Genomic DNA, 14121 nt, shown 5'->3' with positions numbered 1-14121 from the left:
ACTTGGGTGTGAGGAAAGCAAAAAAATTGTGCTTGTCCCAGTCAGTCTTGGACAAAGAAATTCAAAGATTTCAATAGGATGCACATGGGCGTTCAGTTGTGACATATTCAAGCCACAATGTTTTGGTTCTGCTAAAACTATGAGGCCACAAGCATGTGTTGCCACATTTCCACTGCAACAGAGGCTAAATGCGTAAATAAAAATAAGATAAAAAATAAATATGACTTGGAAAGAAATACTTCCATTGTGGAAGCCCAAGATATCAACATCCTGATAAATATTTTCCTTTGAGTAAGACAACATCTACCACTCTGTCCATAAGTTATTTGTAAAACAATACTTTGTTTCTATTTGGGAGATAAGTGCCCAATATGAAATTCTTAATCCCATGCAAATTAATTTGCACCCCAACAAATCTACTATACGGGTAGTCCTTGACGAATAATAATAATAATAATAATAATAATAATAATAATAATAATAATAATTTATTTTGTTGTGAGCCGCCCCAAGTCTTTGGAGAGGGGCGACATACAAATCTAAATAATAATAATAATAATAATAATAATATAATAATAATAATAATAATAATAAAAAAAAAAATTAGATTTGTATGCCACCCCTCTCCGAAGACTCGGGGCAGCTCACAACAAAATAATCAGTGTACAACCTCAACTGAGTCCAAAATTTCTGTTGCTAAGTGAGACATGTGAATTTCCCCCCATTTTATAACCTTTCCTGCTTCAGTTAAGTGAATCACTACAGTTGTTAAGGTAGTAATATTGTCTTTAAGTGAAACTGATTTCCCCATTGACTTTGCTTGTCAAAAGGCCGTAAAGGTGATCATGTGACCCCAGAATACTGCAACTATCATAAGCATCTGAATTTTGATCATGTGACAATGGGAATCCTCTAATAGTTTGGAAAATGGCTATAAGCCGTTGTAACTTTGAAGAGTCACTAAATGAACTATTGTAAGTTGAGGACTACCTATACAGTACATATAAGTCAATAGAGGTTGCTTCATTACTTGATGCTAGTCTAAAATAAGGCTGTTCTGGATTTATTATTTCCTTGCTTTGTTATTTCTCAGGATTCTTCACTGGGCTCCCAGTTTAACCTACTGATCCTTATCTTTATTGCCCTCTGGTAGTAACAACTCCAGTGCTTGTCCTTATTGTTTCCTACAGCCCTACTCATTTTTCATACTTTGGACAATGTCTTCTGTTTCCAATTCCAGGATTGGAGTCTCCCGTTCTGGGCTTTTAGGGAACTATGATTTGGAATCAGCTCCCTCCTTCACTTCTGTGAAGGTCTGATGACCTTTAAAAGATGCTTCAATATGTTTTTGATTAGTAGTTTAGCGGACGGTTTGATTCTTTTATCTAACTATTGTAACCATAATTTTGGTAGTTTTCAGATTGCATTTAATTTATATTAATTATGGTTGTACATGCATTCTACAAAATAAAGTGTTTCTTTAAATAGGTAAAGGTAAACCATTTTAACAAATAATTAAAAGTAATACAACAGTACCTCAGGTAACAACCCGCAACATACAAACCCATATCAAGAAATTCTGATCTGTTCTGTAGTCTCCCTAGAAAACTCAAGTTTCAATGACTTTCAGAAAAACAAGTATGGAAGTGAATCTAATCTCAAAGGGAATGATGTCAGGCACAGAAAAATCATGAATCCAGACAGTTCAAATGAATATATAGATTTGTTGCATGCTAAAACTCTGTACAAGAATCTGAGCTACTAACAGTTAACGCAAATTGGTGGCAGATAAAGAATCAAGGGAATTGAAGGTGAGCTGACTTAGATCTGTTGTGGGCACAAAGGGACTTGAGAATGCGGATGCATTTGTCCCTTCCTTCAGGCTCAGCAGCCGAAGAAGACATTCTGCACATCACTATTTCATTTCCTTTGACTTCTCAGTGAACCACTGACCATTCACACTTCTGAGAGAAGTATGAGGACAGGTTTGGGCAGCAAGCCTTCCTCATGGTACTTTTCACAACTACCACAACACTATCAATCTATCTAGTAGAGTGGTATCCTTCTCATCTTTCCTATTACCTATTCCTTATCTTCTTATGACTATAACTTTGCTGCTTGTATCTTATAATTTATATTGTTTTATTTAATATCCTAGTATGATTTATGTTGATTACTTATTTAGTACACTATGACTATCACTGAGTGTTGTATCTTATGATTTATGATGAATGTATTTTACGTTTATAATAATGATTTATCACTTGTTTGTATGCACACTAAGAGCGTATGCACTGGAGAAAAATTCTTTATGTGTCTAATCACACTTGGCCAATAAAGAATTCTAATTCTTTTTGCCTAGAGTTGCTCAGGGATCCTTGTTTGGTAGCCTTCTATAAACAACTTCCTCTTTTGTTTCCTCAGATGATTAAAGGATCTATCCATAAAATCACAAGTGCTGTGTTTACATAATGTGCTATACTTTATGAATAAATCATATTATATCTTAATGTGATAGCATGATTTATACAATATAAGACTAAGATTAGATTTCCTACAACCTAATAAACTACAAACCACTCAATTCTATTTTATCCAGATCAAGTGTGTTGAGCAAATGATGCCAATATTTCCTGTATTATGCCAAGCTACAAATTATTTAATTCCACTTGTTAACCATATTTATAAACCCCACCCATTATCACAAAGGACTCTGAGGGAAATGCAAGTACAAAGAAGATATTATAAAAACAGTAGAAAATTCCAAGCCAATACCTAAAATATCAGTATTGTAAACCTCTATCTACTGTATGCATATACTTTTCCTGCTTAATCTTGCCTACACATAAACTCCACATCTCTCTGGATATTTCCCCATAGTCTTTGCACCATGGCTGTTCAGAGGATATCACTAAGTTTAAGTATGAAAATTTGTTAGGGCCTCCGAATTTTTTAATATAAAATGCAAAATGAAATATTAGAATAGCAGAATTTTTAAAGAGAGTTTTGTAGTAACATCTTCAGGAACATTTTTGCTGAATGACACCAAAGAAAAACAGTAACCTGTATAGTGTGACTGGAAGTACATAGCAACTCTCAGTTTAACACTAGATACTTTGAAGATACACTACCCTGAAGCATATATTCAGTCAGGTGATAGCTTCAAAGCATATTTGTGCTTACAAAAAGGGGCCATTATGTCTGTTAGGACTTTTTCCATAATAGGAATGTAAGGTTTTTGTTCACTTCAAAAATAAAATTACAACTCTATTGCCCACCCATGAATAACCCCCATTAAACTAAGAGGGAATTTATTTTTGCATGATCGTACAGTGAACTGAATTACATGATAATCATTAGTATAATCACTATTATGGCTATTAAAAGATATCATATTCCACTTCTACATCCTAAAATACATTGTATACATTTTTTTAAAATGTTAGTTTAACTGTTACACCTACAATCAGCTTTTCCACTAAAACTATTATCTTTGGGGAAAAACAGTAAGAAGGTAAATAATAAAATCACTTTAAAAGAAAAATACTAGATAATTGACCTGCCTGGCAACAGGTCAATGCAATTTTTCTAAACAGAAATAAAAACCTGCTGTTAATAGAGTTTGGTACAACGAAGATTCCAAGGATAAATTAATTCATGAAGTATTTTATTTCTGTTATTATATCATTCACAAACAAGATTTAACAAGTGGGGCGACCAAGGTCACAGCAATATAGAGCAAAAATTGGAAGAACAGTTGAAGTTGCCAGGAGCAAACGTGATTGAAAGTAATAGTATACTGCTCAAAAAAATAAAGGGAACACTCAAATAACACATCCTAGATCTGAATGAATGAAATATTTTCATTGAATACTGAATACTGTTCTGTACAAAGTTGAATGTGCACAACAGTATGTGAAATTGATTGTCAATCAATGTTGCTTACTAAGTGGACAGTTTGATTTCACAGAAGTTTGATTTACTATTGTGTTTTTTAAGTGTTCCCTTTATTTTTTTGAGCAATGTATTTATTTCTGATTGGGCCAAAGAAGAAGAATGTCCAGAGATATTTCACTAGAAGAGCCCTCCATGCCTCCACTCACAACGGAATACTCTACACAACTAGAACTAAAATCCTAGGTTCAGAAAGCTTAGAATTACGTTGCCTTGAACACGACATAAGCATAGTCCATAAAATCATCTGCTACAACGTCCTTCCTGTCAATGACTATTTCAACTTGAACCACAACAACACACGGGCACACAACAGATACAAACTTAAAGTAAACCGCTCCAATAATAATAATAATAATAATAATAATAATAATAATAATAATAATAATTATTATTATTATTATTATTTTTTATTAGATTTGTATGCCGCCCCTCTCCGAAGACCCTTAGACTATCCAAACTCGACTGCAGGAAATATGACTTTAGTAACTGAGTAGTCAGTGGTGGGCTATGAGCCGGAACACTAAATTGTGCTCACCGTCGCAGCTCGTAAGTGCTTGCGGGGCCAGCGCAATTTTGCTTCTGTACCTGTGGAGGTAGCAAAATTGCACACGGAACCATAGTTCCCTCTAAGCTGAGCAGTGAGCAATTGCTCACTTAAAAATCATCATCAACTCAGAGTTTTCCAAACCTGCCCAGAAGCCAAGAGGGAAATTTTATTATTATTTCTGTGCCGCCCAGTCCCGAAGGGACTGGCGCTCAGACACTATACTTTTCCGCCCATCCCCCCAAAAAATTAGAGAGAACACTGCGACGGAACCATAGGTGCGCCTGTGTTTTGGTGATGTTTTTTTGCTTCTGCGCCTGCCGAAACATGGGTGCACCTGCGGCTCCGTGTGCAATTTTGCTACCTCCACAGGTGCAGAAGCAAAATCACGGTGGCCCCGCAAGCACTTATGAGCCGTGACGGTGGGCGCAATTTAGAGTTCTGGCTCGTAGCCTACTGCTTGCAAGTAGTTAATGCATGGAACTCACTACCTGACTCAGTAGTGTCATTACCTAACCCCCAAAACGTTATCCTTAGACTATCCACTGTTGACATCACCTAATTCCTAAGAGGTCAGTAAGGGGCATGCATAAGAGCACCAGAGTGCCTATCGTCCTCTGTCATAATGTTTCTCTCTTACTAGTATCATGTACATTTATTTATTTTCATTTTTATTTTCATTTTTTAATTTGTTTTATCCAATACACAATAATATACAATGAAGGTTATAGAGGATATATTCGAATAGAATACAGTATATTAAAGAAAGAATAGAATAGAAAATATAGGAATAAAATATAACTAGAGAGAATAGCAGAAAAAACAGAAGAGACAGAAGAGATAGAAAAGATTGTTATAACTTTGTATGTTACCAATATGTACTTGACAAAATAAAAAAACAAAATAAAAATAGATAAATAATCCGCGAGCTAAAAAAGCACAGTGAAGACATGCAACTGAAATAAACATATGAAATCAGAATTTCTCGAGCTTGCACTAGAAGAAACCCCGGCTCACCTTAGCCCCCCTCGGCGCTTTCTCTAAGACCAAGCGTCGAGCGGACGGGGTAACTACGGAAACGCCCCTAAATAAAAATATTTTTTTTCCTTGGACACACAACCCATCCCCCCCCCCCCCCCCCCCGCGCGCAGGCGAAACTAATACACAGCCCCGGCGCCCAGCTGAAGCCACGCCCAATTTTTGCGAGACCGCCCCCCTCCTTGGCAGTTACAGGGACTATATCCCGTTTGGGAAACGGAAACTCTTTTTGCGCGGCAACTCCGAACTTCCGCCCTCTCGTTTCCGGTGTGGAGTGAGTTTTCTCCGTGACGCGTTCGGGGGTTGGGGTGGTCGCGCTCTTCGCCTGGTGTGACCCTCTGGCCAGAGGCCGTTTGACTGACGAGGTAATGGCTCCGAAGCGCTCTCTCTCGCCAGGGCCCTGGGAGAGGGCGAGAATCGCCTTTTCCCGGGGAGGAGAACTTGGGAAGCCATGTGGTGCTCCGTTTTCTTTGCCCCGTTTTCCTCTTGCTTTTTTTACCTTCCTCCTCCTAAGCCTCTTTGTAGCCCGACTCTGCTATTTGGCAGCCCCTTTTTAGGAGCCTTTGGCTCCAGAAACCCTTTGCGCGTTTCTCTTTTTCGTCCTTAGTTGTGCACGTCGGCGTAAAATTTAAGTCAATTAGCAGTATAATTGAGATATCTATGTAGGTGAAATATTTCGGGATTTGATCTTGTCTTCCACTGCCTCTTTCTATTGGCTCCGCTCCACTGGACTTGGATAAGTCGATCCAGGACAGGAGATTTAGTTCAAGCTGAAAGTAACTCCCTTAAAGCCCTAATTCAGTTTGGCTAATAGTGAAAGCTACTATTTGTAGCTATATGTTACAATTCAAAGGTCCAGATTGGGAAAAACTCCAAACATTTTTGTTTTGTCCGCTTTTGAATAAATGCTAATGATCTATTAAAATAAAGGGAAGGGGTAGACTTTGGATGGTAAGGGCAACCTGAAACATTTTGGGAGAAGTGAGTAAGTCTACAATAGAAAGCTGAGCATTGGGGATAGTGATACCCCACCTGAGGTTAATGACATAGAAACATTGAGGGCAGAAAAAGACCTCATGGTCCATCTAGCCTGCCCTTATAATATTTCCTATATTTTATCTTAGGATGGATATATGTTTATCCCAGGCATGTTTAAATTCAGTTACTGTGGATTTACCAACGTCTGCTGGAAGTTTGTTCCAAGCATCTACTACTCTTTCGGTAAAATAATATTTTCTCACCTTGCTTCTGATCTTTCCCCCAACTAACTTCATATTTCCCCAACTAACCTCAGATTAAACACTTTCTAATTGGTTTTCAACAGTCATAGTTTGAATTCTTAGGAGTTTTTTTTCAGAAGGCCTCTGTGACTGTAGACTCGCTGAAGTAAAATATAAGCCAAGTGTTCCTTTTTAGGTGTTCAATGGAGTATCTTGGGTTTGCAAGAAAGGAGCTGACATAAATAACAAGTTTGTGATGTATTAGAGAATGAAGGGTGTAAGTTCTACATTTCACAATGTAGAAACAATGGTAGGAAACTAAAGAAAGTGGGAGATGAGAAAAAATAATTACAGTAGCAGTGAAATTGACAACCTTATTTTGGACCAGCTAAATGATTGTTAAATTTAGTCATTAGTAAAGATGGTGATCAGGATTGTTTCTTGGCACAAATGCTAAATAAGTATCCCTAGGGCTATTTTATTATTAAGATTGCTATTGTTTACTGTTAAGCTTGCCTCTTGCTATTCACAGTCTCAACATTTATCTTAAGAATCATCTGTTAATAACCAGGGCTCTGCTGATATAGCTTCCTATCACATATGCAAGGAATTGTAGGCTAGGAGTTTCTGAAAGTTACAGGATTGGTGAAAGCTGCACTTGGTCCTTAAATATTTCCCATATACCCCCCTCCTCCAGTCTGCATATCTATTGCTTTGCTGTTTCCCCCCCGGTTATTCATTTATCACTTGTATTATTTTTATAAATATGGCAGCATACATATCCAATACATCTTCCACCTCCTATTTCCCCCCACTACAACACCTTGTGAGGTGAGTTGGGCTACATTCAAGTGATAAATGGTGGTCCATAGAATATAATTTCAGCTGCTGAGACTTTTCAATTTGTATTAATTTTTTCTTTGTTAAATTTATTTGCCGCATATCTTGCCAGGTGGTTACTGTTAAATGGCTTATGACAATAAAACAGAAAAATTGAAAAGAGTAAAGAAAATAGAAGTAAAATAATGGAACAATAAAATAAAAAGAAAATATGAGAATGCATCAATATGCTAACAAAAAATCCAGTGGAGAGCAGAGAGTAAGGGAATATATAATTATGCCACATAGCATTCAAATATGAGTAACCTAGTGTAATTGTGCTAATTTTGTAAACAAAGACAGGGATTAGGAGTTAATGGGAAAAGATGGGGTTCCACCTATTTTTTCAGTGTGTGTGTGTGTGTGTGTGTTTGTTAACTCTCCTAAAGAAACATTGATAAGCTTACAATGGTTATGTTGGGCGTCCTCCTCGATCCACAGCTCACATTAGAGAAACATCTTTCAGCTGTGGCGAGGGGGGCGTTTGCCCAGGTTCGCCTGGTGCACTAGTTACGGCCCTATTTGGACCGGGAGTCACTGCTCACAGTCACTCATGCCCTCATCACCTCGAGGCTCGACTACTGTAATGCTCTCTACATGGGGCTACCTTTGAAAAGTGTTCGGAAACTTCAGATCGTGCAGAATGCAGCTGCGAGAGCTATCATGGGCTTTCCTAAATATGCCCATGTCACACCAACACTCCGCAGTCTGCATTGGTTGCTGATCAGTTTCCGGTCACAATTCAAAGTGTTGGTTATGACCTATAAAACCCTTCATGGCACTGGCCCAGAATATCTCCGGGACCGCCTTCTGCCGCACGAATCCCAGCGACCAGTTAGGTCCCACAGAGTTGGCCTTCTCCGGGTCCCGTCAACTAAACAATGTCGTTTGGCGGGACCCAGGGGAAGAGCCTTCTCTGTGGCGGCCCCGACCCTTTGGAACCAACTCCCCCCAGATATCAGAGTTGCCCCCACCCTCCTAGCCTTTCGTAAGCTCTTTAAAACCCACCTCTGTCGTCAGGCATGGGGGAATTGACATGTTCCCTCCCCCTAGGCTTATAAAATTTATGCATGGTACGCTAGTGTGTATGATTGGTTTTAATTTGTGGTGTACTTTAAATTAACTTAAAATTAGATTTGTTTTACATTGTACAGTGATCCCTCGATTTTCACGAGGGTTACGTTCCAAGACCTCCCGCGAAAATCGATTATCCGCGATATAGTGGTCCTTTTTCCATGGCCGCGCATGCGCAGATGGTGGAAGCGGGGAGTGACAAAAGTGCGGAAGCCGACAAAGATTGCTTTGAATGTCGGCTGCCCCCGCCCCCCCAGCGCCCGCCGCTTGCCCGGCCGCTCTCTCTCTCGCCGCTCACCCGGCCGCTCGCTCGCTCGCCGCTCACCCGTTCGCTCTCCCGGCCGCGCCCTTGCTGCTCGCCCGGCCACCCGCCGCTCCCTCGCTGCTCGCCCGGCCACCCGCTGCTCCCTCGCTGCTCGCCCGGCCACCCGCCGCTCGCCCGCCCTTCGCTCGGCCACCCGCCCTTCGCCCGGCCGCTCGAGAGCAAGAGGGGGAGAGATAGAGAAAGAGAGAGAAGGAAAGAAAGAAAGAGATGAGAGAGGGAGGAAGAGAGTGTGAGAGAGGAAGAAGCAAGAGAGAGAGAAAGAAAGATGAGAAAGGAAGGAAGAGAGTGAGAGAGAGAAAGAAAGAGAGAGAGAGAAGGGTGGAAGGAAGAGAGAGAGAAATGATAGAAAAAAGGGGAGAAAAAAAGAGAAATGAGAAAATGATTGAAGCAGAGAATGACAGGAAAGAAAGAGAAAGAGACAGAGAAGTGACTCTTGGTGATGACATATGACATCATCGGGTGGGAAAAACCGTGGTATAGCAAAAAAACTGTGGTGTATTTTTTAATTAATATTTTTTGAAAAACCGTGGTATAGCGTTTCGCGAAAATCGAGACCGCGAAAATCGAGGGATCACTGTATTGTTATTGCTGTGAGCTGCCCCGAGTCTGCGGAGAGGGGCGGCATACAAATCTGATTAAACTTAAACTTATGTATCAAAATTAATGTCATCTAAATCAGAGGTATCAAACCCGTGTTGTTACAGCAGGACTTTTTACCCTTTGTTAAACCAGGTGTGGGTATGGCCAATGCATATTGCACCCAGCCTGCAGGCCGGATGTTTGACAGCCCTGATCTAAATGATACTATACTAGTTAGAAGGTTATGCCTGGTTTTAGATACAAATAAATGAATAAGATATGCAGTTTATTACTTTTTGTTTGTTGAATAGATTCGAAGCAGAAAGGATAAGATCACTTTCATCATCTGTCAGGGCCCCAGAAGTACATCTTTTCTGTAGCAGTGTTGTCTTGTGGAATTATGGTTTAAAGGGCTCTCACCTTGTTGGTATTTCAAAAGATAAAGCCATAAATCTCTTTGCTTAGGCCTTTGTCAGGTACATTTGTTACCCCCTTCTTTTCTTTTCCTTGCTAACATCTAGGTTTGGTTCCTCTGCTCTTTTGTGTTTTTCTGTTTTTATACTGTTCCTTATTTCTAAGTGTTTTTAACACTTTATTTATTTATTATTTATTATTTGGATTTGTATGCCGCCCCTCTCCGAAGAGCACTTGTAAAGTGCTCAGTTGAGAATCAGGGAGCTTATGAATTTAATATATTAATATAATGTGCACAACAATGTGAAATGAAAGCTGCCAGTTCTGTAGCTGGTGTTGGCCTTGATACATATAAAGTTCTTCAAAATGTAGGATGTAGTAATGTAGTACTAGTAATCTCCAAAACATAGGATGAGGTAATGTACATTACTACAGGTGTAAGTAGTGTTGTACTTGGAAATTTTGTCAGTGCACAGATTTTATATTCTTACATTTTTAGGGATAAATGTATCATCTTCATTAGTTCAAATGAGTTCATTGCAAGAAGGACCCTTTAATCGATTTTCAATTTCACCTGTGCAGTGCAAATAGTTATACTGTAATTATCACCTTCAAATTGCATTACATTTGCCCAGTATTTCTGTGGATATTTTAATGGTTTTTTAAAATGTCAATACTTAATAAAGGATTGCTGTTATCCTGTTTTGGTAGTTATCCTGTTCATTATGTAATAGCAATAGCAGTTAGATTTATATACTGCTTCACAGTGCTTTACAACCCTCTCTAAGCGGTTTACAGAATCAGTATATTGCCCCCAACAATTTGAGTCTTCATTTTACCCACCTCAGAAGGATGGAAGGCTGAGTCAACCTTGAGCCTGGTGAGATTTGATCTGCCAAACTGCTGGTAGCTGGTGATTAGCAAAAGTAGCCTGCAGTACTGCTCTCTAATCACTGTGCCACTGCAGCTCTTTGGCTGTAATATGGTTACCGCATTTCTGAGGAAATTGTTTAAATGTGTATAGTGTCTTTGCTGACATAGGATTGTGAAACTTGGACATTAAAATGCTTAACATAATGTGATATGACAAAGAGAGTCTAAGCAATGTATGGCCTCCAGATATGTTTGAATTTTTGCTTTTGTCAATCTATTTAATATAATTGTGAGATAGTAGAAGTATCAATTCAACATTAAGAGGCCTCTGTTGCACAGCTCCTGTTTCAATAGTAATAATGGTTAGAATTATCATAAATAATATTAGAACATAAACATTTGATTTTTTAATGATGAATGATTCTGCCAAAATGTAAGTCTTGCTATTTATGATGAGTAATTTTGCATATTTATATGAGGTGCAAGTAGAAAACCTTATGAAATCTGGAAGGCAAACCTCATCTATCTGCCTGATTGCATATGATCGAATTAAGACTGTCAGCCTATGCTTTAGAACAGCGTTTCCCAACCGGTGTGCCGCGAGATACCGTCAGGTGTGCCGCGGCGAGAGGCGGCGGAGGAGAGTGGGCGGATCGGGCGGGCAATGGGGTAGGGCGGAGAAGCCAGGGGCGCTTTGCGCCATGAAGAGAAAACGGCCGACTTTTCCCTGCTGCCGTTTTCTCTTCATGGCGCAAAGCCACACAGTCCCGGACTCCCGGATTCCTCGCCCCAAGGCAGGAGGCGGTGGCGGAGAAGAGTGGGCGGATCGGGCGGGCAATGGGACAGGACGGAGAAGCCAGGGGCGCGTTTGGCCGGAGGCACCGTGGGGAGGCAGGGGCAGCCGCGGCTCCCTTTACTCCTACTGCCGCAGCTCCCTGCCCCTGCCTCCCCACGGTGCCTCCGGCCAAACGCGCCCCTGGCTTCTCCGTCCTGCCCCATTGCCCGCCCGATCCGCCCACTCTTCTCCGCCACCGCCTCCTGCCTTGGGGCGAGGAATCCGGGAGTCCTGGACTGTGTGGCTTTGCGCCATGAAGAGAAAACGGCCGACTTTTCCCTGCTGCCGTTTTCTCTTCATGGCGCAAAGCCACACAGTCCCGGACTCCCGGATCGCTCGTTTCTCCGGTCAGCAAAGCCATCTGCCCAGGAAAGCGCCGCGCTGGCCGGAGAAGCGAGCGATCCGGGAGTCCGGGACTGTGTGGCTTTCGGCCGGGCTAACGGGAGGCGGCGCGAGGCCGGGCGCTGGGGACGTCTGGGAGGGCGAGGAGGCTGATGGCTGCTGCGCACTCCACTCTCTCTCCGGCTCTCTCTCGCTCTTTCTTTTTCTCTCTGTTGCTGGCGTGGTGAACGAGAGAGAAAGAGAGAGAGAGAAAAAGGGGAGAGAGAATGAGAGAAAGAAAGCAAGAGAAAGAGAGGGAAAGAAAGCAAGAGAGAGAGAGAAAGAAAGGGGGGAAGGAGGGAGAGGGAAAGACATAGAGGGAGGGAAGGAGGGAGAGGGAAAGAGACAAAAAAGAGAGGAAGAAAGAAAGAAAGAGGGATGGAGAGAAAGAAGGGAAGGAAGGGAGAGAAAGAGGGAGGGAGAAATAGAGTGAAATGGAGGAAGAGATATTTTTTTTGTCCAAACTTTTCTTTAGCCCCCCCGTCCCCCCCTTCAGTGTTCCCCAGAATTTTGAAAACATGAATAATGTGCCGCGGCTCAAAAAAGGTTGGAAAACACTGCTTTAGAAGAGTTGATGGCAATGGTAGGGGTAAAACTAATAACTGAGACTAAATAACTAAAAAATCAACTAAAAATGGCAAAGTGGAAGCAATTATGAAGGAAAACAGTTTTTGCTAATTTCACATTAATTAAATGGTACATCAGAATAAAACTATTGTAAAAGGAGAGCACAATTAGTGAGATTTCTTTTTTCAGAGAATTTTTTTCCAAAGAGCAAATGGACACTACTTTTGTGCTGCACTTCTCTGACATACACCAAACGATGGGTTACTCATCTTTTAGGTGAATGACAATTTTCAATAACCATAGCCTGAATGGATAGTAATGCCATTTAGCAATATCTGAAACGATATAAGCTGTCTATGTTAGTAATGGGGCTGTAGATATGACCATCTTTTAACTTTTAAAAAAATGTAATTATTATTTGGTGTAATATGAACGATAAGAGAAATTGGTAAGAATATACTGTAGAGCCTTTTTTACATCTTGATCAGAGGTACGGATACCATATAGGAACTAAAATAATAAATTTGCCAGCCTGGAAACCATCTTGGGAATTGGATATTCAAGCCTGCTACATTTAGAACTGTGAGAAACTGGAAGGCGGGATTGTATGGAATTGGGGAAATATGTAGTCTTAATAATATTCCTTTATTCGAGATTCAAGACCATTGTGCCGTGCACCTGGAGGGGTGTGAGTAGGAGGCATCTCCAGTTGGGACAGTGCATTGACTGAACCATATGATGGAGATATGGGTGCTGGGGCAGGGGTTTGGACATTCTTTTGGGTAGGAAAAACCCGGAAGCTTTCAGATTCAGGCTTTCCCAGATGTGCCAATATGACATCTCTAATAAATTGTAACTGAGGAAACTCAAGCCTCTCAGTTTTCTTTCACTGGGGATGTTACTTGGAACTCTGACAATATTTTCATATTCGCATTTTGATCAATTTGTCCTAGAAAATTCCAGTACTAAAATCAAGGATTCCATGAACAGAATTTGTTTGGGATTGATTTTCATTCTTCCGTTTTGTGAAACAAGGTGACAAATAGAAAAAGGCTACAAAAACTTTTTACATTTAAAAATAAGTCAAATTTGTTCTGTTTCTAATTTATTTTATTTTAATTGTCCTTAGTGACTATGCCTAATATCAAAAAGCCGGCAGGAAAAAGAGGCCCAAGAAAACGGAAACTTGCAGAAGAATTTCCTCCTGGAGAAGTTTTTACTGACCTTTTAAAGAAAAAATGGAAGCTTGGTCCAGTTATAGGCAAAGGAGGTTTTGGCTGCCTATACCTTGGTAAGAATATTGTCAAGATTGTTAAAATATAGCCGCAAGCATATAATCATTTTAAAATGTGTATTCTTAACACATGCAGAATGGATATATTTTCTACAGAACTAACATTTTTGTTTCAAAATACTCAACTAATAGAATTGCCTG

The 14121-nt window shown here is 40.3% G+C and overlaps 1 protein-coding gene across 7 annotated transcripts in view; it reads left to right on the top strand.

The window, feature by feature from the left end:
• The first annotated feature begins 5723 nt into the window (after nt 1-5723).
• The window catches only part of VRK1 (VRK serine/threonine kinase 1), a 41154-nt gene continuing 32756 nt past the window's right edge, over nt 5724-14121 (top strand). For 3 of the 7 annotated variants that reach the window (XM_070752711.1, XM_070752673.1, XM_070752702.1), the window contains exons 1-2: nt 5741-5813; nt 13816-13977. In XM_070752711.1, coding sequence (XP_070608812.1) covers nt 5813; nt 13816-13977 — 163 coding nt within the window. In that variant the 5' untranslated portion in view covers nt 5741-5812. Of the gene's footprint in view, nt 5905-13644; nt 13722-13815; nt 13978-14121 lie in introns of those variants that run through there. The other 4 variants (XM_070752720.1, XM_070752681.1, XM_070752731.1 and 1 more) reach the window with 4 other exon arrangements.

This window comes from Erythrolamprus reginae, chromosome 1 (genome assembly GCF_031021105.1).
Source record: "Erythrolamprus reginae isolate rEryReg1 chromosome 1, rEryReg1.hap1, whole genome shotgun sequence".
In the NCBI taxonomy this organism is placed as follows: domain Eukaryota; kingdom Metazoa; phylum Chordata; class Lepidosauria; order Squamata; family Dipsadidae; genus Erythrolamprus; species Erythrolamprus reginae.
Note: the sequence above shows the minus strand (reverse complement) of the source record. Positions and strands in the feature narration are given on the sequence as shown.